Below are 23,699 nucleotides of genomic sequence, written 5' to 3'. Positions count from 1 at the left end.
CCCCCAGGACCCCCCCATTGATAGTGTATAGTACGCCCCCAGGACCCCCCCATTGCTATATAGTGTATAGTACGTCCCCAGGAGCCCCCACTGCTATATAGTGTATAGTACGTCCCGGGAGCCCCCATTGCTATCTAGTGTATAGTACGTCCCCAGGAGCCCCCATTGCTATATAGTGTATAGTACGTCCCCAGGACCCCCCATTGCTATATAGTGTATAGTACGCCCCCAGGACCCCCCCATTGCTATATAGTGTATAGTACGTCCCCAGGAGCCCCCATTGCTATATAGTGTATAGTACGCCCCCAGGACCCCCCCATTGCTATATAGTGTATAGTACGTCCCCCGGGAGCCCCCATTGCTATATAGTGTATAGTACGTCCCCGGGAGCCCCCATTGCTATATAGTGTATAGTACGTCCCCAGGATCCCCATTGCTATATAGTGTATAGTACGTCCCCGGGAGCCCCCATTGCTATATAGTGTATAGTACGCCCCCAGGACCCCCCATTGCTATATAGTGTATAGTACGCCCCACGACCCCCCCCATTGCTATATAGTGTATAGTACGTCCCCAGGACCCCCCATTGCTATATAGTGTATAGTACGCCCCCAGGACCCCCCCATTGCTATATAGTGTATAGTACGTCCCCAGGAGCCCCCATTGCTATATAGTGTATAGTACGTCCCCAGGAGCCCCCATTGCTATATAGTGTATAGTACGTCCCCAGGAGCCCCCATTGCTATATAGTGTATAGTACGTCCCCAGGGGCCCCCATTGCTATATAGTGTATAGTACGTCCCCAGGATCCCCATTGCTATATAGTGTATAGTACGTCCCCAGGAGCCCCCATTGCTATATACTGTATAGTACGTCCCCAGGAGCCCCCATTGCTATACAGTGTATAGTACGTCCCCAGGACCCCCCATTGCTATATAGTGTATAGTACGCCCCCAGGACCCCCCATTGCTATATAGTGTATAGTACGCCCCCAGGATCCCCATTGCTATATAGTGTATAGTACGCCCCCAGGATCCCCATTGCTATATAGTGTATAGTACGTCCCCAGGACCCCCCATTGCTATATTGTGTATAGTATGCCCCCAGGAGCCACCATTGCTATATAGTATATAGTACGCCCCCAGGATCCCCATTGCTATACAGTGTATATTACGCCCCAGGAGCCCCCATTGCTATATAGTGTATAGTACGCCCCCATTGCTGTATAGTACGCCCCCAGGACCCCCCATTGCTATATACTGTATAGTACGTCCCCGGGAGCCCCCATTGCTATATACTGTATAGTACATCCCCAGGAGCCCCCATTGCTATATAGTGTATAGTATGCCCCTGGAGCCCCCATTGCTATATAGTGTATAGTACGGCCCCAGGAGCCCCCATTGCTATATAGTGTATAGTACGTCCCCAGGAGCCCCCATTGCTATATAGTGTATAGTACGTCCCCAGGAGCCCCCATTGCTATATAGTGTATAGTATGCCCCAGGAGCCCCCATTGCTATATAGTGTATAGTACGTCCCCAGGAGCCCCCATTGCTATATAGTGTATAGTACGTCCCCAGGAGCCCCCATTGCTATATAGTGTATAGTACGTCCCCATTGCTGTATAGTACGCCCCCAGGACCCCCCATTGCTATATACTGTATAGTACGTCCCCGGGAGCCCCCATTGCTATATAGTGTATAGTATGCCCCCAGGAGCCCCCATTGCTATATACTGTATAGTACATCCCAGGAGCCTCCATTGCTATATACTGTATAGTACATCCCCGGGAGCCCCCATTGCTATATAGTGTATAGTACGCCCCCAGGACCCCTATTGCTATATACTGTATAGTACGTCCCCAGGAGCCCCCATTGCTATATAGTGTATAGTATGCCCCCAGGAGCCCCCATTGCTATATACTGTATAGTAGGCCCCAGGACCCCCCATTGCTATATAGTGTATAGTACGTCCCCGGGAGCCCCCATTGCTATATAGTGTATAGTATGCCCCCAGGAGCCCCCATTGCTATAGACTGTATAGTAGGCCCCAGGACCCCCCATTGCTATATAGTGTATAGTACGTCCCCAGGACCCCCATTGCTATATAGTGTATAGTATGCCCCCAGGACCCCTATTGCTATATACTGTATAGTACGTCCCCAGGAGCCCCCATTGCTATATAGTGTATAGTATGCCCCCAGGAGCCCCCATTGCTATATACTGTATAGTAGGCCCCAGGACCCCCCATTGCTATATAGTGTATAGTACGTCCCCGGGAGCCCCCATTGCTATATAGTGTATAATATGCCCAAGGATCCCCATTGCTATATAGTGTATAGTACATCCCCAGGACCCCCATTGCTATATACTGTATAGTACGTCCCCGGGAGCCCCCATTGCTATATACTGTATAGTAGGCCCCAGGATCCCCATTGCTATATAGTGTATAGTACGCCCCCGGGACCCCCCATTGCTATATAGTGTATAGTACGCCCCCACGACCCCCCATTGCTATATAGTGTATAGTACGTCCCCGGGAGCCCCCATTGCTATATACTGTATAGTAGGCCCCAGGATCCCCATTGCTATATAGTGTATAGTAGGCCCCAGGATCCCCATTGCTATATAGTGTATAGTACGCCCCCGGGACCCCCCATTGCTATATAGTGTATAGTACGTCCCCAGGACCCCCCATTGCTATATAGTGTATAGTACGCCCCCAGGACCCCCCCATTGCTATATAGTGTATAGTACGTCCCCAGGAGCCCCCATTGCTATATAGTGTATAGTACGTCCCCAGGAGCCCCCATTGCTATATCGTGTATAGTACGTCCCCAGGGGCCCCCATTGCTATATAGTGTATAGTACGTCCCCAGGATCCCCATTGCTATATAGTGTATAGTATGTCCCCAGGAGCCCCCATTGCTATATACTGTATAGTACGTCCCCAGGAGCCCCCATTGCTATACAGTGTATAGTACATCCCCAGGACCCCCCATTGCTATATAGTGTATAGTACGCCCCCAGGATCCCCATTGCTATATAGTGTATAGTACGCCCCCAGGATCCCCATTGCTATATAGTGTATAGTACGTCCCCAGGACCCCCCATTGCTATATTGTGTATAGTATGCCCCCAGGAGCCCCCATTGCTATATAGTATATAGTACGCCCCCAGGATCCCCATTGCTATACAGTGTATATTACGCCCCAGGAGCCCCCATTGCTATATAGTGTATAGTACGCCCCCATTGCTGTATAGTACGCCCCCAGGACCCCCCATTGCTATATACTGTACAGTACGTCCCCGGGAGCCCCCATTGCTATATACTGTATAGTACGTCCCCAGGAGCCCCCATTGCTATACAGTGTATAGTACATCCCCAGGACCCCCCATTGCTATATAGTGTATAGTACGCCCCCAGGATCCCCATTGCTATATAGTGTATAGTACGTCCCCAGGACCCCCCATTGCTATATTGTGTATAGTATGCCCCCAGGAGCCCCCATTGCTATATAGTGTATAGTACGCCCCCATTGCTGTATAGTACGCCCCCAGGACCCCCCATTGCTATATACTGTACAGTACGTCCCCGGGAGCCCCCATTGCTATATACTGTATAGTACATCCCCAGGAGCCCCCATTGCTATATAGTGTATAGTACGTCCCCGGGAGCCCCCATTGCTATATAGTGTATAGTATGCCCCAGGAGCCCCCATTGCTATATAGTGTATAGTACGGCCCCAGGAGCCCCCATTGCTATATAGTGTATAGTACGGCCCCAGGAGCCCCCATTGCTATATAGTGTATAGTACGTCCCCAGGAGCCCCCATTGCTATATAGTGTATAGTACGTCCCCAGGAGCCACCATTGCTATATAGTGTATAGTATGCCCCAGGTGCCCCCATTGCTATATAGTGTATAGTACGTCCCCAGGAGCCCCCATTGCTATATAGTGTATAGTATGCCCCAGGAGCCTCCATTGCTATATACTGTATAGTACTCCCCCAGGAGCCCCCATTGCTATATAGTGTATAGTACGTCCCCATTGCTGTATAGTGCGCCCCCAGGACCCCCCATTGCTATATACTGTATAGTACGTCCCCGGGAGCCCCCATTGCTATATAGTGTATAGTATACCCCCAGGAGCCCCCATTGCTATATACTGTATAGTACGTCCCAGGAGCCTCCATTGCTATATACTGTATAGTACATCGCCGGGAGCCCCCATTGCTATATAGTGTATAGTACATCCCCAGGACCCCCATTGCTATATAGTGTATAGTACGCCCCCAGGACCCCCCATTGCTATATAGTGTATAGTACGCCCCCAGGACCCCTATTGCTATATACTGTATAGTACGTCCCCAGGAGCCCCCATTGCTATATACTGTATAGTAGGCCCCAGGACCCCCCATTGCTATATAGTGTATAGTACGTCCCCGGGAGCCCCCATTGCTATATAGTGTATAATATGCCCAATGATCCCCATTGCTATATAGTGTATAGTACGTCCCCAGGACCCCCATTGCTATATACTGTATAGTACGTCCCCGGGAGCCCCCATTGCTATATACTGTACAGTAGGCCCCAGGATCCCCATTGCTATATAGTGTATAGTACATCCCCAGGACCCACATTGCTATATACTGTATAGTACGTCCCCGGGAGCCCCCATTGCTATATAGTGTATAATATGCCCCAAGGAGCCCCCATTGCTATATAGTGTACAGTACGTCCAAGGGAGCCCCCATTGCTATATAGTGTATAGTGTGCCCCCAGGAGCCCCCATTGCTATATACTGTATAGTATGCCCCCAGGACCCCCATTGCTATATAGTGTAATAGTGTACAGTATGCCCCCAGGAGCCCCCATTGCTATACTGTATAGTACGCCCCCAGGAGCCCCCATTGCTATATACTTTATAGTACCTCCCAGGAGCCCCCATTGCCATATAGTGTATAGTACGCCCCCAAGACCCCCCATTGCTATATAGTGTATAGTACGTCCCCAGGGGCCCCCATTGCTATATAGTGTATAGTACGTCCCCAGGATCCCCATTGCTATATAGTGTATAGTATGTCCCCAGGAGCCCCCATTGCTATATACTGTATAGTATGTCCCCAGGAGCCCCCATTGCTATACAGTGTATAGTACATCCCCAGGACCCTCCATTGCTATATAGTGTATAGTACGCCCCCAGGATCCCCATTGCTATATAGTGTATAGTACGCCCCCAGGATCCCCATTGCTATATAGTGTATAGTACGTCCCCAGGACCCCCCATTGCTATATTGTGTATAGTATGCCCCCAGGAGCCCCCATTGCTATATAGTATATAGTACGCCCCCAGGATCCCCATTGCTATACAGTGTATATTACGCCCCAGGAGCCCCCATTGCTATATAGTGTATAGTACGCCCCCATTGCTGTATAGTACGCCCCCAGGACCCCCCATTGCTATATACTGTACAGTACGTCCCCGGGAGCCCCCATTGCTATATACTGTATAGTACGTCCCCAGGAGCCCCCATTGCTATACAGTGTATAGTACATCCCCAGGACCCCCCATTGCTATATAGTGTATAGTACGCCCCCAGGATCCCCATTGCTATATAGTGTATAGTACGCCCCCAGGATCCCCATTGCTATATAGTGTATAGTACGTCCCCAGGACCCCCCATTGCTATATTGTGTATAGTATGCCCCCAGGAGCCCCCATTGCTATATAGTATATAGTACGCCCCCAGGATCCCCATTGCTATACAGTGTATATTATGCCCCAGGAGCCCCCATTGCTATATAGTGTATAGTACGCCCCCATTGCTGTATAGTACGCCCCCAGGACCCCCCATTGCTATATACTGTACAGTACGTCCCCGGGAGCCCCCATTGCTATATACTGTATAGTACATCCCCAGGAGCCCCCATTGCTATATAGTGTATAGTACGTCCCCGAGAGCCCCCATTGCTATATAGTGTATAGTATGCCCCAGGAGCCCCCATTGCTATATAGTGTATAGTACGGCCCCAGGAGCCCCCATTGCTATATAGTGTATAGTACGTCCCCAGGAGCCCCCATTGCTATATAGTGTATAGTACGTCCCCAGGAGCCACCATTGCTATATAGTGTATAGTATGCCCCAGGAGCCCCCATTGCTATATAGTGTATAGTACGTCCCCAGGAGCCCCCATTGCTATATAGTGTATAGTATGCCCCAGGAGCCTCCATTGCTATATACTGTATAGTACTCCCCCAGGAGCCCCCATTGCTATATAGTGTATAGTACGTCCCCATTGCTGTATAGTGCGCCCCCAGGACCCCCCATTGCTATATACTGTATAGTACGTCCCCGGGAGCCCCCATTGCTATATACTGTATAGTAGGCCCCAGGACCCCCCCATTGCTATATAGTGTATAGTACATCCCCAGGACCCCCATTGCTATATAGTGTATAGTACGCCCCCAGGACCCCCCATTGCTATATAGTGTATAGTACGCCCCCAGGACCCCTATTGCTATATACTGTATAGTACGTCCCCAGGAGCCCCCATTGCTATATAGTGTATAGTATGCCCCCAGGAGCCCCCATTGCTATATACTGTATAGTAGGCCCCAGGACCCCCCATTGCTATATAGTGTATAGTACGTCCCCGGGAGCCCCCATTGCTATATAGTGTATAATATGCCCAAGGATCCCCATTGCTATATAGTGTATAGTACGTCCCCAGGACCCCCATTGCTATATACTGTATAGTACGTCCCCGGGAGCCCCCATTGCTATATACTGTACAGTAGGCCCCAGGATCCCCATTGCTATATAGTGTATAGTACGCCCCCGGGAGCCCCCATTGCTATATAGTGTATAATATGCCCCAAGGAGCCCCCATTGCTATAAAACTGTATAGTATGCCCCCAGGACCACCCATTGCTATATAGTGTACAGTACGTCCAAGGGAGCCCCCATTGATATATAGTGTATAGTATGCCCCCAGGAGCCCCCATTGCTATATACTGTATAGTATGCCCCCAGGACCCCCATTGCTATATAGTGTAATAGTGTACAGTATGCCCCCAGGAGCCCCCATTGCTATATACTGTATAGTACGCCCCCAGGAGCCCCCATTGCTATATACTTTATAGTACCTCCCAGGAGCCCCCATTGCCATATAGTGTATAGTACGTCCCCAGGACCCCCCATTGCTATATAGTGTATAGTACGTCCCCGGGAGCCCCCATTGCTATATAGTGTATAGTACGCCCCCAGGACCCCCCCATTGCTATATAGTGTATAGTACGTCCCCAGGAGCCCCCATTGCTATATACTGTATAGTACGTCCCCAGGAGCCCCCATTGCTATATAGTGTATAGTACGCCCCCAGGACCCCCCATTGCTATATAGTGTATAGTACGTCCCCAGGAGCCCCCATTGCTATATAGTGTATAGTATGCCCCAGGATCCCCATTGCTATATACTGTATAGTAGGCCCCCAGGACCCCCCCATTGCTATATAGTGTATAGTACGTCCCCAGGAGCCCCCATTGCTATATAGTGTATAGTACGCCCCCAGGACCCCCCCATTGCTATATAGTGTATAGTACGTCCCCAGGAGCCCCCATTGCTATATACTGTATAGTACGTCCCCAGGAGCCCCCATTGCTATATAGTGTATAGTACGTCCCCAGGACCCCCATTGCTATATACTGTATAGTAGGCCCCAGGACCCCCCATTGCTATATAGTGTATAGTACGTCCCCAGGACCCCCATTGCTATATACTGTATAGTACATCCCCGGGAGTCCCCATTGCTATAGAGTGTATAGTATGCCCCCAGGACCCCCATTGCTATATACTGTATAGTAGGCCCCCAGGACCCCCCATTGCTATATAGTGTATAGTACGTCCCCAGGAGCTCCCATTGCTATATAGTGTATAGTACGCCCCCAGGAGCCCCCATTGCTATATACTGTGTAGTACGCCCCCAGGAGCCCCCATTGCTATATAGTGTATAGTACGTCCCCATTGCTGTATAGTGCGCCCCCAGGACCCCCCATTGCTATATACTGTATAGTACGTCCCCGGGAGCCCCCATTGCTATATACTGTATAGTACGTCCCCAGGACCCCCCATTGCTATATAGTGTATAGTACATCCCCAGGACCCCCATTGCTATATAGTGTATAGTACGCCCCCAGGACCCCCCATTGCTATATAGTGTATAGTACGCCCCCAGGACCCCTATTGCTATATACTGTATAGTACGTCCCCAGGAGCCCCCATTGCTATATAGTGTATAGTATGCCCCCAGGAGCCCCCATTGCTATATACTGTATAGTAGGCCCCAGGACCCCCCATTGCTATATAGTGTATAGTACGTCCCCGGGAGCCCCCATTGCTATATAGTGTATAATATGCCCAAGGATCCCCATTGCTATATAGTGTATAGTACGTCCCCAGGACCCCCATTGCTATATACTGTATAGTACGTCCCCGGGAGCCCCCATTGCTATATACTGTACAGTAGGCCCCAGGATCCCCATTGCTATATAGTGTATAGTACGCCCCCGGGAGCCCCCATTGCTATATAGTGTATAATATGCCCCAAGGAGCCCCCATTGCTATAAAACTGTATAGTATGCCCCCAGGACCACCCATTGCTATATAGTGTACAGTACGTCCAAGGGAGCCCCCATTGATATATAGTGTATAGTATGCCCCCAGGAGCCCCCATTGCTATATACTGTATAGTATGCCCCCAGGACCCCCATTGCTATATAGTGTAATAGTGTACAGTATGCCCCCAGGAGCCCCCATTGCTATATACTGTATAGTACGCCCCCAGGAGCCCCCATTGCTATATACTTTATAGTACCTCCCAGGAGCCCCCATTGCCATATAGTGTATAGTACGTCCCCAGGACCCCCCATTGCTATATAGTGTATAGTACGTCCCCGGGAGCCCCCATTGCTATATAGTGTATAGTACGCCCCCAGGACCCCCCCATTGCTATATAGTGTATAGTACGTCCCCAGGAGCCCCCATTGCTATATACTGTATAGTACGTCCCCAGGAGCCCCCATTGCTATATAGTGTATAGTACGCCCCCAGGATCCCCCATTGCTATATAGTGTATAGTACGTCCCCAGGAGCCCCCATTGCTATATAGTGTATAGTATGCCCCAGGATCCCCATTGCTATATACTGTATAGTAGGCCCCCAGGACCCCCCCATTGCTATATAGTGTATAGTACGTCCCCAGGAGCCCCCATTGCTATATAGTGTATAGTACGCCCCCAGGACCCCCCCATTGCTATATAGTGTATAGTACGTCCCCAGGAGCCCCCATTGCTATATACTGTATAGTACGTCCCCAGGAGCCCCCATTGCTATATAGTGTATAGTACGTCCCCAGGACCCCCATTGCTATATACTGTATAGTAGGCCCCAGGACCCCCCATTGCTATATAGTGTATAGTACGTCCCCAGGACCCCCATTGCTATATACTGTATAGTACATCCCCGGGAGTCCCCATTGCTATAGAGTGTATAGTATGCCCCCAGGACCCCCCATTGCTATATAGTGTATAGTACGTCCCCAGGACCCCCATTGCTATATACTGTATAGTAGGCCCCCAGGACCCCCCATTGCTATATAGTGTATAGTACGTCCCCAGGAGCTCCCATTGCTATATAGTGTATAGTACGTCCCCAGGACCCCCATTGCTATATACTGTATAGTAGGCCCCCAGGACCCCCCATTGCTATATAGTGTATAGTACGTCCCCAGGAGCTCCCATTGCTATATAGTGTATAGTACGCCCCCAGGAGCCCCCATTGCTATATACTGTGTAGTACGTCCCCAGGAGCTCCCATTGCTATATAGTGTATAGTACGTCCCCAGGACCCCCATTGCTATATACTGTATAGTACATCCCCGGGAGTCCCCATTGCTATAGAGTGTATAGTATGCCCCAGGATCCCCATTGCTATATAGTGTATAGTACGTCCCCAGGACCCCCATTGCTATATACTGTATAGTAGGCCCCCAGGACCCCCCATTGCTATATAGTGTATAGTACGTCCCCAGGAGCTCCCATTGCTATATAGTGTATAGTACGTCCCCAGGACCCCCATTGCTATATACTGTATAGTAGGCCCCCAGGACCCCCCATTGCTATATAGTGTATAGTACGTCCCCAGGAGCTCCCATTGCTATATAGTGTATAGTACGCCCCCAGGAGCCCCCATTGCTATATACTGTGTAGTACATCCCCGGGAGTCCCCATTGCTATACAGTGTATAGTACGCCCCAGGAGCCCCCATTGCTATATACTGTATAGTACGTCCCCAAGAGCCCCCATTGCTATATAGTGTATAGTACATCCCCAGGACCCCCATTGCTATATAGTGTATAGTATGCCCCCATTGCTATATACTGTATAGTACATCCCCAGGACTCCCATTGCTATATACTGTATAGTATGCCCCCAGGACCCCCAAATTGCTATATAGTGTATAGTACGTCCCCAGGACTCCCATTGCTATATACTGTATAGTACGTCCCCAGGACCCCCCAATGCTATATAATGTATAGAACATCCCCCTGAGACCCTACTGCTATATAGTGTATGGTACGCCCCCAGGAGCCCCCATTGCTATATAGTGTAAGGCAAGTCCCCAGGACCCCCCATAACTATACAGTTTACGGTACATTCTCGGGACCTGTATTGAGTTTGTACCTCCATTACTACAAAGTGTATTGTCCATTTTCGGGACCCTTTTACTATACAGTTGGGACCCCCCATTACTATACAGTGTACGGTCTGTTCTCGGGACCCTCTATACAGTCCAGACCCCCCATTACTATACAGTGTACGGTCCATTCTCGGGACCCTCTTACTATACAGTCCGGACCCCATTACTACACAGTGTACGGTCCATTCTCAGGACCCTCCATACAGTCTGGACCCCCTTACTCACCCGATCACTGGGTGCTTGAAGCCCAGCTTCTTGGTGGCTTCCTCGATCTCCTTCTCCAGCCAGGGCTGCGGCCGAATCAAATACTTCACGAACTGAGAGACCCACCAAACAGCGGGATCCCCATGTAAACGCATCAGGCGGTCCGCCAGATCTTCGGGCACTCCGAGCGGCAGGTACGGGGGTCTCGGGTGAAGGCTGTCCACGATGGGCAATTCCACAACTTGAACATCTTTGTCATTGGCTTCACCTGCAGAGAAGGAACATGAAAGTCAACCATGGGAGAAAGCAGAACAGTCCGATGGGCGCAGCCATGATATCTGTATGCAGGCACCTGAGGGCCACAGTTCCTGGGACACGTAGGGCCACAACCACAACATCTCACAAGAGGTACTCAGAAAATCATACCGGGCTTTACTCCGGCTGATTCTATGCTACCTCTACTGGTCTCTGGCTGTAACAGTTGTGTCACACTGACAGCACTGCAGCCAATAATTGGCTAGTGCAATGTGCAGGAGAGACAATGAACTCAGTGATTGGCTGCAGCGCTGTCAAAGTCATGTCACCGCTGCAGCTAAACACAGACACAGCACTGGGAGGGCAAGTGAAGATCAATTTGTTTTTTTTTTTTTTTATACAGGCACCTGAGCCTATGGGCAAAAAGTATTCTGAAAATGACAACTCCTATGAAGGGAGCCTGTCTGCACAAAATTACTGTTCAAACCAAGCACCAAAATGCAACTAGTACTCTAAAAAAGCACAAAAAAACAAGTCTTCATACAGCTCCACCACTAGAAAAATGAAAAAAAGGTATTTGGAAAGAGTGCCACAAACCTACATTTTCTTTTCCAAACTACAGATTTTTTTAGATAAATAATATATTTGTGACCCAAACAACGACCAGCAGAGGGAGCAAGCTGCACATGGAGTGATACACTCATTGTATCACTAGGGTGTATACTGGACATGATGGACAAACATGTACAATGTAATAGGCTGGGAGGTCTCATCAGTGCAATGTGCACACACGACACTGGGGATGTCCTATACACTAACTGTAGAAAACACAGGGAGCTACAAACACCTAAAGCCTCGCACAAACGTAGCATTCAATTCCATTATTAATACAGAAAAAGTAACAACACTGACAATTAACGGAAGGTGAAAACCCAATGACACAAGTGAAAAGCAGGAAGGGTATCTCCACAATGAACTAAACAGGTGGCAGAGACTGTACAGAATATCAGAGACTGTGTATCCCAATAGTACACCGCACAGTGTCTGCCGCACACAGAGCAGCGGCAATGATTCATGCCGGCATTGTGATATAGTGTCTGATATATACGAGGATAGTGACAGCTGATGACAGGGTCACAGCAAGCAGCTGTACTTTATTCCAGGTCCTCCTCCACCATGGGCTGATGACAGGGTCACAGCAAGCAGCCGTACTTTATTCCAGGTCCTCTCCCACTATGGGCTGATGACAGGGTCACAGCAAGCAGCTGTACTTTATTCCAGGTCCTCCTCCACCATGGGCTGATGACAGGGTCACAGCAAGCAGCCGTACTTTATTCCAGGTCCTCTCCCACTATGGGCTGATGACAGGGTCACAGCAAGCAGCTGTACTTTATTCCAGGTCCTCTCACACCATAGGCTTATGATAGGGTCACAGCAAGCAGCAGTACTTTATTCCAGGTCCGCTCCCACTATGGACTGATGACAGGGTCACAGCAAGCAGCCGTACTTTATTCCAGGTCCGCTCACACTAGACTGTTAGAGTTAGAAGGGATCTCCAGGGTCCACATGTCCGGATTCACTATACCATCTCAGACAGGTGTCTGTCCAACCTGTGAAGACTTCCATTGAAGGAGAACTCCCCACCTCTCGTGGCAGCCTGGTCCACTCACTGATCATCCTCACTGTCAAAAAGTTTTTTCTAATATCTAATCTGTATCTTCTCCCTTTCATTTCATTCCATTGCTTCTTGTGTTTCCATGTGCAAATGAGAATAATGATGATCCCTCTACACTGTGACACCCTTCAGATACTTGTAGACAGCTATTAAGTCTCCTCTTAGCCTTCTTTTTAACAAGCTAAACATTCCCAGATCTTTTAACCGTTCCTCATAGGACATAGTTTGCAGTCCGCTTACCATCTCGGTAGCTCTTCTCTGAACTTGATTCAGTTTTTCAATGGCTTTTTCTAAATGTGGAGCCCAGAACTGGACACAGTGTTCCAGACGAGGCCTGACCAAGGAGGAGTAGAGGGGATAATTATTTCACGTTATCTAGACTCTGTGCTTCTCTTAATAAATCCTAGAAGTGTGTTTGCCTTCTTTTGCTGATGCATCACACTGGTGACTCATGTAGTGTCTCTGATCTATTAGTATAGCCAAGTCTTTTTCACACTTGCTGTTGCTTAGTTCTATTCCTCCCATTCTGTAGATGTAATTTTAGTTTTTCTTGCCCCAGATGTGGAATCCTGCATTTCTCCCTGTTAAATATCATTCTATTAGTTGCTGCCCATTGTTTAAGCTTATCTAGATCCTTCTGAACCCGTACTCTGTCTTTTCTAGTGTTAGCTATCCCTCCTAGCTTTGCATTGTCTGCACATTCGATTAGTTTAACTTCAGTTCCCTTATCTAGATCATTTATAAAAATGTTGAACAACACTGGGGCCAGGACAGAGCCTTGTGGTAGCCCACTTGAAATACTCTTCCAATTGGATGCGCAACCATTTATTACCACTCTTTCAGTGCGATCACTGAGCCAGTTGTGAATCCACCTAACCGTAGCCTTGTCAATCCCATAATTGGTCATTATTTCAATAAGGATAGCATGAGATACTTTATCAAATTCTTTGCTGAAGTCGAGATATACTATATCTAACGCATTTCCCTGATCCACCCAGTCAGTGATTTCATCATAGAAGGAAATTAGATTAGTCTGGCATGACGTGTTTGCTATAAACTCATGCTGGCTCTGGTTAATTATTGTATTCTTATCCAAGTACTTACATACATGTTGTTTAGTAAGTAAGGCTCGCTGGCTTGGGACAACATTTGCCCTTCTCTAATCTTCTGGGACTTCTATTCTCCAGGATTTTTCAAAGATTCTGACAAGTGGTTCTGCAATTTCCTCTAACTCTCAGTACCCTAGGATGTAATTCATAGACCAGGAGATTTAAATTAGCTTGTTCAATACCTGATCACTGTGAACTACACCTTGAAGACCCTCACTTATCTCTGGAATGGGGGTCTTGAGCTATTGGTAGATCCTGTGTTATCAGCCATGTATAGAGATGTTATCTGTCATTGGAAGCCTTCCTCTGATGATAATGAGCCTGCTGAAAACTTATTCTGAAAGGGCAGGACGTTAAGAGTCTAAAGCCTTGGAGGGCAGTGAGAAAATTACAAGATTACCAATTATTTATTTTTTCCAAATCGTGACATGAAAACAACAAAAGTTGCTCAGATTTTTATCTTCTCAAAGTTACTAACACAAACAAACTTCTTTTTTACATCCCTAGAAAATATGGTCAGTCGAGGTCTTAAGGCACCAGTGAGGTTAGCACAAGCTCAATAATAAGTACGGTCGCTTTATAGGCCACATGACATGATGCGATTACTTAGACATCCTGATGGAGGAGATCACAGGCAGCACTCGCATCAGCTCTGCTTTTTGTTAGAAGACGGAGCAAATAAAGAGCTCTTCATTTCCCATCTATATGGTATGAAAGCTGCAGCATATGTCCCATTACACAGCCCTGCACGCTTTGTTCTTAATGTTATTTGAAAGCAGCTGAAGATGATGGCAAGATTGTTACTTCTCCGAGACTTTCCTACTTTACTCCATCATTTTCTGGCATATTTTTTTTCTTACTTAAAACGTAACTTTGATATCAAACTTATGTTCAGGCAATGACATCAATATATTCCTGACCATAATGCTTCTATGGGGCCCCATGCTCTACCAGATGCCAATATGTTCATGAGTTTTGCGCAAAATCAAAAGTGCTCTTTAACCTAATTTTACTACTTTTTAGTGCAGAAGTCTCATGTTCAACTAAATGGTGCAAAAAATAAAAATGTACATAAAATCACTACAGGACGAAAGAACATTTGAGTTCAAATTTTGTGACTTTCAAATAAATTACAATTGAATAAATGCCCAAAAATATTAGGAAACTAAACACTCATCCACAATGCTGAACATTAAAAAAAGTATATAAAATAAACAAAGGAAAAAAAAAAATCACAAATGAAAAGCACAGTAGCAATGCAATAATGAAGTATTTTAGATTAAGCATTCAAAGCCATCAGTCATCTTTCTACTGATTTTTTCCTACTTACCATTACTTCCTATGTGAAAAATACAGTAAATGTCTAAATAGTCTTGATGAAAATTTTCCTAGCACTTTGAGGTTGTAGAGTATGTGCAATTCCTTTATATAGCCGACAGTCCTGACATAAACCTGAGAGAGCTCTGTTCTTGGCTAAGACAGCTCATGGCATTCTCCCAATTCAGATGGCGAAGATACGGACTTATTTTAGCATCCATATTACAGCCGCAAATCTTAGCCCGATTACGAGCCGACCAATCCGAACTACCAGCAACCCAGATCGCTATAATTCTGTTAGTTTGGGTCATAAAACCTACAGATGGAAAAGAACTTGAGACCTTGAAGATGGCATACAAAAGTGGGTTGTAAACAGTCATTGGAGAGGAGGCAAAGCATTCAAGGTATTCGGGAGGGCAGCAAACCCAGGCTACAGATAGGAAGGAAAGCATATGATCCTTTTACAGTTGTTTAAGAATAATGAATCAGGGATGATTTATTACTGTACCTGTCCATGTAAAAGACTGTTTTGTTCTTTCATTCCGTGCCCGATTTCCCAATCATCTCTACCTATCAGTACTTGCATCTACAACTGTTTGCCAACCTGCGTCACAATTACGTGCTGTATTGTTAGACACAATATAACTCCATGTATTTCAGTAGGAAGGACATGCAGGTTCTGCAGAAGAGCTGTATACATAAACCTGTAGGAAAATGTATGGATGCATGCATATGCTATTTACAGAGTGGCTTTTTTCTGTATAAGCAGTGAAACTATTAAAAATAGTTGTAAAGATGAATATAGCCATTACATATATATTTATATATACCGTAAATAAATGTGCATACATCTATATCTAGCTATATCACTATCACATTTACCTGCTGTCACGCTCACGGCCTGACTGGTGGGCGTGAGCTCGGGGGTTTGTGGCCCCACTGTGCCACAAACCAGACTACCCTGGAAGGGGCGTGACTATGACAGCTGCCTGGGTTTTCACTGGAGCCTTTGATGCTGAGGTCAGGCTTGTGCAGCAGGCAGCTGCCTGGTGCTACTCCAGGGTGGTGTCTGGCTGTGGCTGCTAATCCCACTTGGGAGACAGGAACACCAGGATTGGTACGGGCATCAGGCAGGACTAGCAGAAGAGCACGGCTGAAACTCAGACGAGTAGGCTGGCACGGCTGAGACACAGGGCTGGCAGAGACACGGCAGAGAACACAGGGCTGGCAGGCACGGCAGAGAACACAGAGCTGGCAGGCACGGCAGAGAACACAGGGCTGGCAGGCACGGCAGAGAACACAGGGCTGGCAGGCACGGCAGAGAACACAGGGCTGGCAGGCACGGCAGAGAACACAGGGCTGGCAGGCACGGCAGAGAACACAGGGCTGGCAGGCACGGCAGAGAACACAGGGCTGGCAGGCACGGCAGAGAACACAGAGCTGGCAGGCACGGCAGAGAACACAGGGCTGGCAGGCACGGCAGAGAACACAGGGCTGGCAGGCACGGCAGAGAACACAGGGCTGGCAGGCACGGCAGAGAACACAGGGCTGGCAGGCACGGCAGAGAACACAGGGCTGGCAGGCACGGCAGAGAACACAGGGCTGGCAGGCACGGCAGAGAACACAGGGCTGACAGGCACGGCAGAGAACACAGGGCTGGCAGGCACGGCAGAGAACACAGGGCTGGCAGGCATGGCAGAGAACACAGGGCTGGCAGGCACGGCAGAGAACACAGGGCTGGCAGGCACGGCAGAGAACACAGGGCTGGCAGGCACGGCAGAGAACACAGGGCTGGCAGGCACGGCAGAGAACACAGGGCTGGCAGGCACGGCAGAGAACACAAGGCTGGCAGGCACGGCAGAGAACACAGGGCTGGCAGGCACGGCAGAGAACACAGGGCTGGCAGGCACGGCAGAGAACACAGAGCTGGCAGGCACGGCAGAGAACACAGGGCTGGCAGGCATGGCAGAGAACACAGGGCTGGCAGGCACGGCAGAGAACACAGGGCTGCCAGGCACGGCAGAGAATACAGGGCTGGTTGATGTGGTGCATGAAGGAACAGGTAGGGACCTGTTCACACTGGAGGTGCAGGTACGGATATGTAGTATGGAGGAACAGGTAGGGACCTGTTCACACAGGAGATGCAGGTACGGAAACAATTGTTAATAAACCAAACGGATATATATATACAGTCATGTATCTGTCAGAACATACAATACCTACAAATATGATACACAAACCGAAGAATTTTTATAAAAAGCATATAGTTTTTTTGTTTACATAATAATCACAACATTAAAATTAGGGAACAGACCACCAGGTGGCAATAGAGTGCAAGGTTCCATCAGGGGGTATGGATAATAAATATGTACATCAAGTTGATAATAAATTTTAATAAATATAGATATGGAGATGATCACTATTGTTATTTAATTCCATGCTTTGACGAAGCTGAAGCGAAACGCGCGTTGGGCCGTGCGGGTCTATTACCAGGGTATGTAAGATCATGGAAACAATATACTTTATTACAATCATGTTTGATGCACTAATTTGGTGCGCTTTGTAGTAATTAGGCTTTACTCCATTTGTTATTCCCCATCTTTATATTTATTATTGCTTTATTTATTTATGATTGTTTGGGGCAATATAGTACTTATGCACGGCGCTCACTTTATTCTGGGTACTTACCTGATATATGCACTTTAAGCGAGAAATGTGAATATTGAGTGCAATTTAGCCTTTTACTTACATCTAATCAATGTTTAATTTGTTGCATGGAATTAAATAACAATAGTGATCATCTCCATATCTATATTAATTAAAATTTATTATCAACTTGATGTACATATTTATTATCCATACCCCCTGATGGAACCTTGCACTCTATTGCCACCTGGTGGTCTGTTCCCTAAATTTAATGTTGTGATTATTATGTAAACAAACTATATACTTTTTATAAAAATTATTTGGTTTGTGTATCATATTTGTAGGTATTGTAGGTACGGAAACAAGCCAGAAGGAAAGGAGAAAGAAGGAACAGGTTGGGACCTGTACAGACAGGAAGAGAACCGCAAGGCTGTGGATAGGAGCGGTAGAGCAGCAAGAGATAGCACAGCAATAAATGCTAAGCAGAGCAGAACCACAAGGAATATGGAGAGGAGCTGCAGCAAGAGATTACTGCAGCAGCAGAAGCTAAGCAGAGCGGAGCCACAAGGAATGTGGAGAGGAGCTGCAGCAAGAGATTACTGCAGCAGCAGAAGCTAAGAAGAGCGGAGCCACAAGGAACGTGGAGAGGAGCTGCAGCAAGAGGTTTCTGCAGCAACAAAGCAGAGCAGAACCGCAAGGAATGCAGAGAGGAGCTGCAGGAAGAGATTACTGCAGCAGCAGAAGATAAGCAGAGTAGAAAGGAGCAGAGCCGCAGGAGTTCGGAGCAGAGGTAAAGCCACAAAGGTACAGAGCAGGCAAGAGTGCGGAGCATAAGCAGACTGAGAACACAAGGAAAGACACAACAGGGAAGGAAGCCACAGACAAGGAGACCAAGATAAGACTAAGTTCAGACAAGGTAATGGAACAAAACAAGGAACAAGAACAAAGACACAGGGACCAGGATATTCTGCCTCCTGGAGGGCGGACAACAAGATCAAGGCAAGAACACAGAGAAAAGCCTCCAGAGAGGGAGTAATACAGAGCAAGGCCTGGCAAACTCAGAATCAAAACACAAACTGAGCTAACACATTGAACAGGCCCAGTCCACTGGGAGGAGCTGCACTAAATACTGGAGGACTCTTGGTTATTGGTCAGGAACAGATTAGACAGGTGCACCTGATTCCTATAAGAACCAGAGAGTTCAGGCGCCGCCCCCCTATGCACACAGCCAGGAAGCATGCAGAGAGCAGAGACACAGAATATGGAGCTGGCAAGAAACAGAAACCACCTTATGGCCTGGAGCAGTGGGTAAGATAGTGTGAGAGATGAGAGGCCATGCCATGATGCAAGCAGAGTTGTTACACCTGCCTTTCAAGGACAGAAAACTCTTAAAACAAACACAGAATTGATTATCAGCTGCAATAAGAAAACAACAAAGGAACAATATAATTTGTCAGAAATAACATTTGTTGTATCCACAAACTCTGCCTAATTATAAAATTTAATTTTGTAACAGAAAAAAAAAAAATTAAAATACAACTGTCCAGGGGGGCGTGGCTATGTAGCCGAAGAAGGAAGAAGCATCTTAGGAGAGCTCCATATATCCTGAGCTGATTTTGCCATAAATACTGAGCGTAACCGAGCGGTACTAACCCACATTGGAACCCCATACATCAGAGAGCCTTGTGGACCCCCTGGGAGACCGCTGTGGAGATCCGTGGAGCCGGGAGCCGCGGGAGCCGAAGCAAGCAGGAGGCCCCCCACATGCAGCGGCGGCCATTTTCAGAGCGCGCGCCAGGGAATACAGGACGCGGCGCCACTCTCCGCTGGAGCCGGACCCCCTATCATTTTGGAAGCGGTGGTGAGTGACTGACCGCGCTGGTGAGAGCAGCGGGGTGCCTGCACGCAGGAGCGGGGTGGACATACGGGACACGGCATTGCTATCTGCTGGAGCCAGGCCCCTTTCATCTTGGAGGCGGCGTCGGTGGAAGGCGCCGGTGAGTGCGGTGAGGTGCCTGCACGCAGGAGCTGTGAGGACTGACACAGACGGCGGTACGTGCCTGGGGCAGTGGCCATTAACTTAGCACACACCCTGACTGATAGGGATAGTGCGCTTCTAATTTTATCAGCGATGCTGGGCGAGTGAGTGTGTGCCTGAAGAAGTAGGGGTGGTGCAGTGTGTGCCCTGAGAAAGTGGGACCTGCGCCCCCCTGTCGGGTGGGCATCTTCTCTGCCAGCGCCATAATATTACAGGGATTAACCCCCCTCTTGCTACTCCCTTTATTGTAACTGTGGAACTGCACGGCTTGTGTGTTACAGCGACTATCTCTATATACCTGACACCTTAAGCTACCCGCCCAGCGGACTCTTGACTCATAGCTTTGGGCTTAATAATACGGGACTCGGATTACAGCTTGTCCATAATTACCTCTGTGATCACTTTGTGGGATCTCCTCGTGTGCACCCACCATGCAGCACCCTAGAGGAGCAGCAGCTGCTGAAAAATTAAAAAAATATGCCAAGGACGATTCCCATGATAATGTGCGCAACCTTAGAAATAATCCTGCACCATCCCAGCGTAAAGGTCGCCCCTCTGATGGTACCGAGGAGGGAGGAGATAATGAACTGACTCTTAAACAGGCATCAGAGCAATTAATGCAGGCTATCTCCCTCACTAGATCATCTCTTACGGAGAAAATAGAAGATGTGCATACTGAGGTAGGCCGCTTGCGGCATGACATGCAAGCTATGAGAGAGCGCATTTCGGAGGTTGAAACGAGGGTGTCTCATATAGAAGACACTATCACCCCTATGGAAGCTAAACTAACTAAAGCTGCTGGATCCGTAAATGCTTGGAAGCAAAAGGCTGACGATTTGGAAAATAGACTGCGCCGCAATAATATCCGAATTATAGGTCTCCCGGAGTGGTCAGAGGGTCAGCAGCCCGAGCAATTTCTGGAGGAATGGCTTAAATCTTCCCTGGGAGATGGATTCTCTTCAACATTCTCGGTGGAGAGGGCCCATAGAGTCCCGACAAGACCTCTTCCACCTAGAGCTCCACCACGACCTTTCCTGGCACGTCTCCTTAATTGTAGAGACAGAGATGCCATCCTTCGCTTGGCGCGACAGAAGGGCCTCATTAAATTCGATAATGCTACCATAATAATTTTTCCAGATTTTTCCATGGAACTTCAAAAGCAAAGGGCACGATTTATGGATGTCAAGAAACAACTTAGAGATAAGAACATCGTCTACTCCATGCTTTATCCAGCCCGGCTCCGTGTCGTCCATAAGGGCTCCTCCTTATTCTTCACAGACCCAGCGGAGGCGACCGAGTGGCTACGGTCTCGCGGGGGGCCGAATGTGGAAGACTCCTAAACTGGGTTCCCTGACTAACGGCAATATAAATAGAGCTTTCTGTCCGGGTGCGGAAAATGTCAACAATACCGGACACTGAATCCAGTGAGGGTATCCCCTTTTCAACCTGACTGTGGGAGTATGGCAATATACTCCCCTACTGTTCAAGTTTTGCTTAGTTTGGTTTTATGTACTAGTTTTGTTTGTTTACTAAATATGGTTGCCGCTGATACTAACTCTTTGCTCTATGTGATGCCGCTGAACTGCACCCGAACAATAATGATATGCATTAATTCTCCCTTCAAAAGTAAACATGGGGGCTGAGATTATATGTATGACCTGGAACATACGAGGTATTAAAACCCCTCGAAAGAAAATTAAGGTATTTTCGCAGATAAAAAGACATCACCCTCATGTTGTAGCACTAATAGAGACACATTTAACAAGAGACACGGCTCGATGTATGCAAAAACCGTGGGTACAATGGTCCCTACATGCCTTCCACACTAGCTACTCAAGAGGGGTCTCTCTGCTGATACATAAGGAGGTCAGGTGGGAGGCCAAGGAAGCGAGACGTGATCCAGAGGGTCGTTTCGTCTTTGTACATGCATTCATTAACTCACGAGAGTATGTGTTGCTGTGTATCTATAACCCCCCTCCTGCTAACATGTCAATCCTCCGTATGGCTCTGGGCTTCTCCTTAAAATATCCGGAAGCCAATGTTATTTGCATGGGAGACTTTAATTTAGTTATGAATCAATCCATGGATAGATTGAGATTAGACGACGCAGCATCAGGGGAAGCTTTACCTCAACCCCCCTCTCAGTTAGCACTGTTTATGGATGGTAGCGGGTGGCTAGATTTATGGAGAATACATCATCCAGAAGTTAAGGGGTACACTTGCCACTCGTCTACTAGGCAGTCTCTATCTCGAATAGACTATATATTTGGGTCGGGTGGTTTGGCATTACGGGTGGACAGCATTGAACATGGTAATCGGGGGATCTCAGATCATAGCCCAATTATTCTTAAACTTAAATATGGGCAATTCGATAACAATAATAGGTCCTGGAAATTGAACCCCTTTTGGTTAAAATTAATAGACTCTAGTGATAGGACAGTCGATCAATTGAATAGTTTTATTCTAACACATTCGGAACTCCAAAACCTCGGTTTATTTTGGGATACCTTGAAGGCATACTTGAGAGGATGCCTATCTTCCACTATTTCCTATATCAAGAGGGTGACGGCGAGAGAGGACGAGGAAATAGAGCAAAGATTAATAGACTCGGAGGCCACTTATATAGCTAATCAATCCAGTAGTAATAGAATTGAGTGGCTTACTTCCCACAGATTATATACCCAACATGCAGACACTAAGTCAAAACGCAAATTATTTTTCACTCGTCAATCCTATTTTGAGCTGGGGAATCAGGCCAGTACACTCCTAGCCTTCTTGGTGCGCCAGCATGGGGCCTCCAACACAATACTGCAGATCCGGGTGTCCGATGGCTCATTGGTGTCCTCTACTGATGGAATACTTCAGGGCTTTTATGATTATTATACTTCGCTATATAAGTCTAGTAGTGGTTTTGATGTTGATGAATGCTTGGATTATTTATCGGATATAACATTCCCCTCGCTAAGCCCTTCCCAACAAGCCCTTATGGAGGCTGAATTTACCCTGGAAGAGGTAGAACATGCTATAGCAGATATGGCTACTGGGAAGGCCCTGGGACCTGATGGATTTCCCATTGAATTTTATAGGAAGTACCGTGATAAATTGGCACCTGTATTACTGAAGGTACTCAAGGGAATATGGGAGGGAGAATCTGTGCCCGAAACGTTTTACGATGCTAATATTATCGTGCTCAGGAAGGAAGGGAAGGATCCCCTGGATTGTGGATCATATAGACCAATTTCTTTGGTGAATGTGGACTATAAAATTTTTACTAAAATTCTAGCTACTAGATTGAATACGATCATATTAGATCTCATACACCCGGATCAAACGGGTTTTATGCCCGGGAAAAATACTTCTATTAATATCAGACGGGTGCAATCGGTCATTCAATGTAGTTCACTAGAACCGGATAACAAATGGGCATTGGAGTCGCTGGACGCAGCCAAGGCCTTTGACTCCCTTGAGTGGTCCTTTTTGATTGCATGTCTGCGGAAATATGGATTTGGGAATAAATTTCTGAGAGGGATAGGTACATTATATGCGAAGCCTGGGGCACGTATGGTGGTGAACGGCTCTATGTCTGCACCATTTTCTTTGCATAGGGGAACTCGCCAAGGGTGCCCTCTCTCCCCAGCTTTATTTGCCTTGGCAATAGAGGCCTTGGCAATAAGGATGAGGTCCTCTGTAGACATT

The 23,699-nt window shown here is 47.6% G+C and overlaps 1 protein-coding gene across 2 annotated transcripts in view; it reads right to left on the bottom strand.

The window, feature by feature from the left end:
• FUT8 (fucosyltransferase 8) overlaps positions 1-23,699 on the bottom strand; it is a 270,203-nt gene that overhangs the window by 38,105 nt on the left and 208,399 nt on the right. For both annotated transcript variants that reach the window (XM_077257005.1, XM_077256999.1), the window contains one exon: positions 10,985-11,231. In XM_077257005.1, the coding sequence (XP_077113120.1) occupies positions 10,985-11,231 (247 nt within the window). The remainder of the gene's footprint in view (positions 1-10,984; positions 11,232-23,699) is intronic.

This window comes from Ranitomeya variabilis, chromosome 1, assembly GCF_051348905.1.
Source record: "Ranitomeya variabilis isolate aRanVar5 chromosome 1, aRanVar5.hap1, whole genome shotgun sequence".
Classification (NCBI taxonomy): Eukaryota; Metazoa; Chordata; class Amphibia; order Anura; family Dendrobatidae; genus Ranitomeya; species Ranitomeya variabilis.
This window is presented reverse-complemented; position numbering and strand designations above follow the sequence as displayed.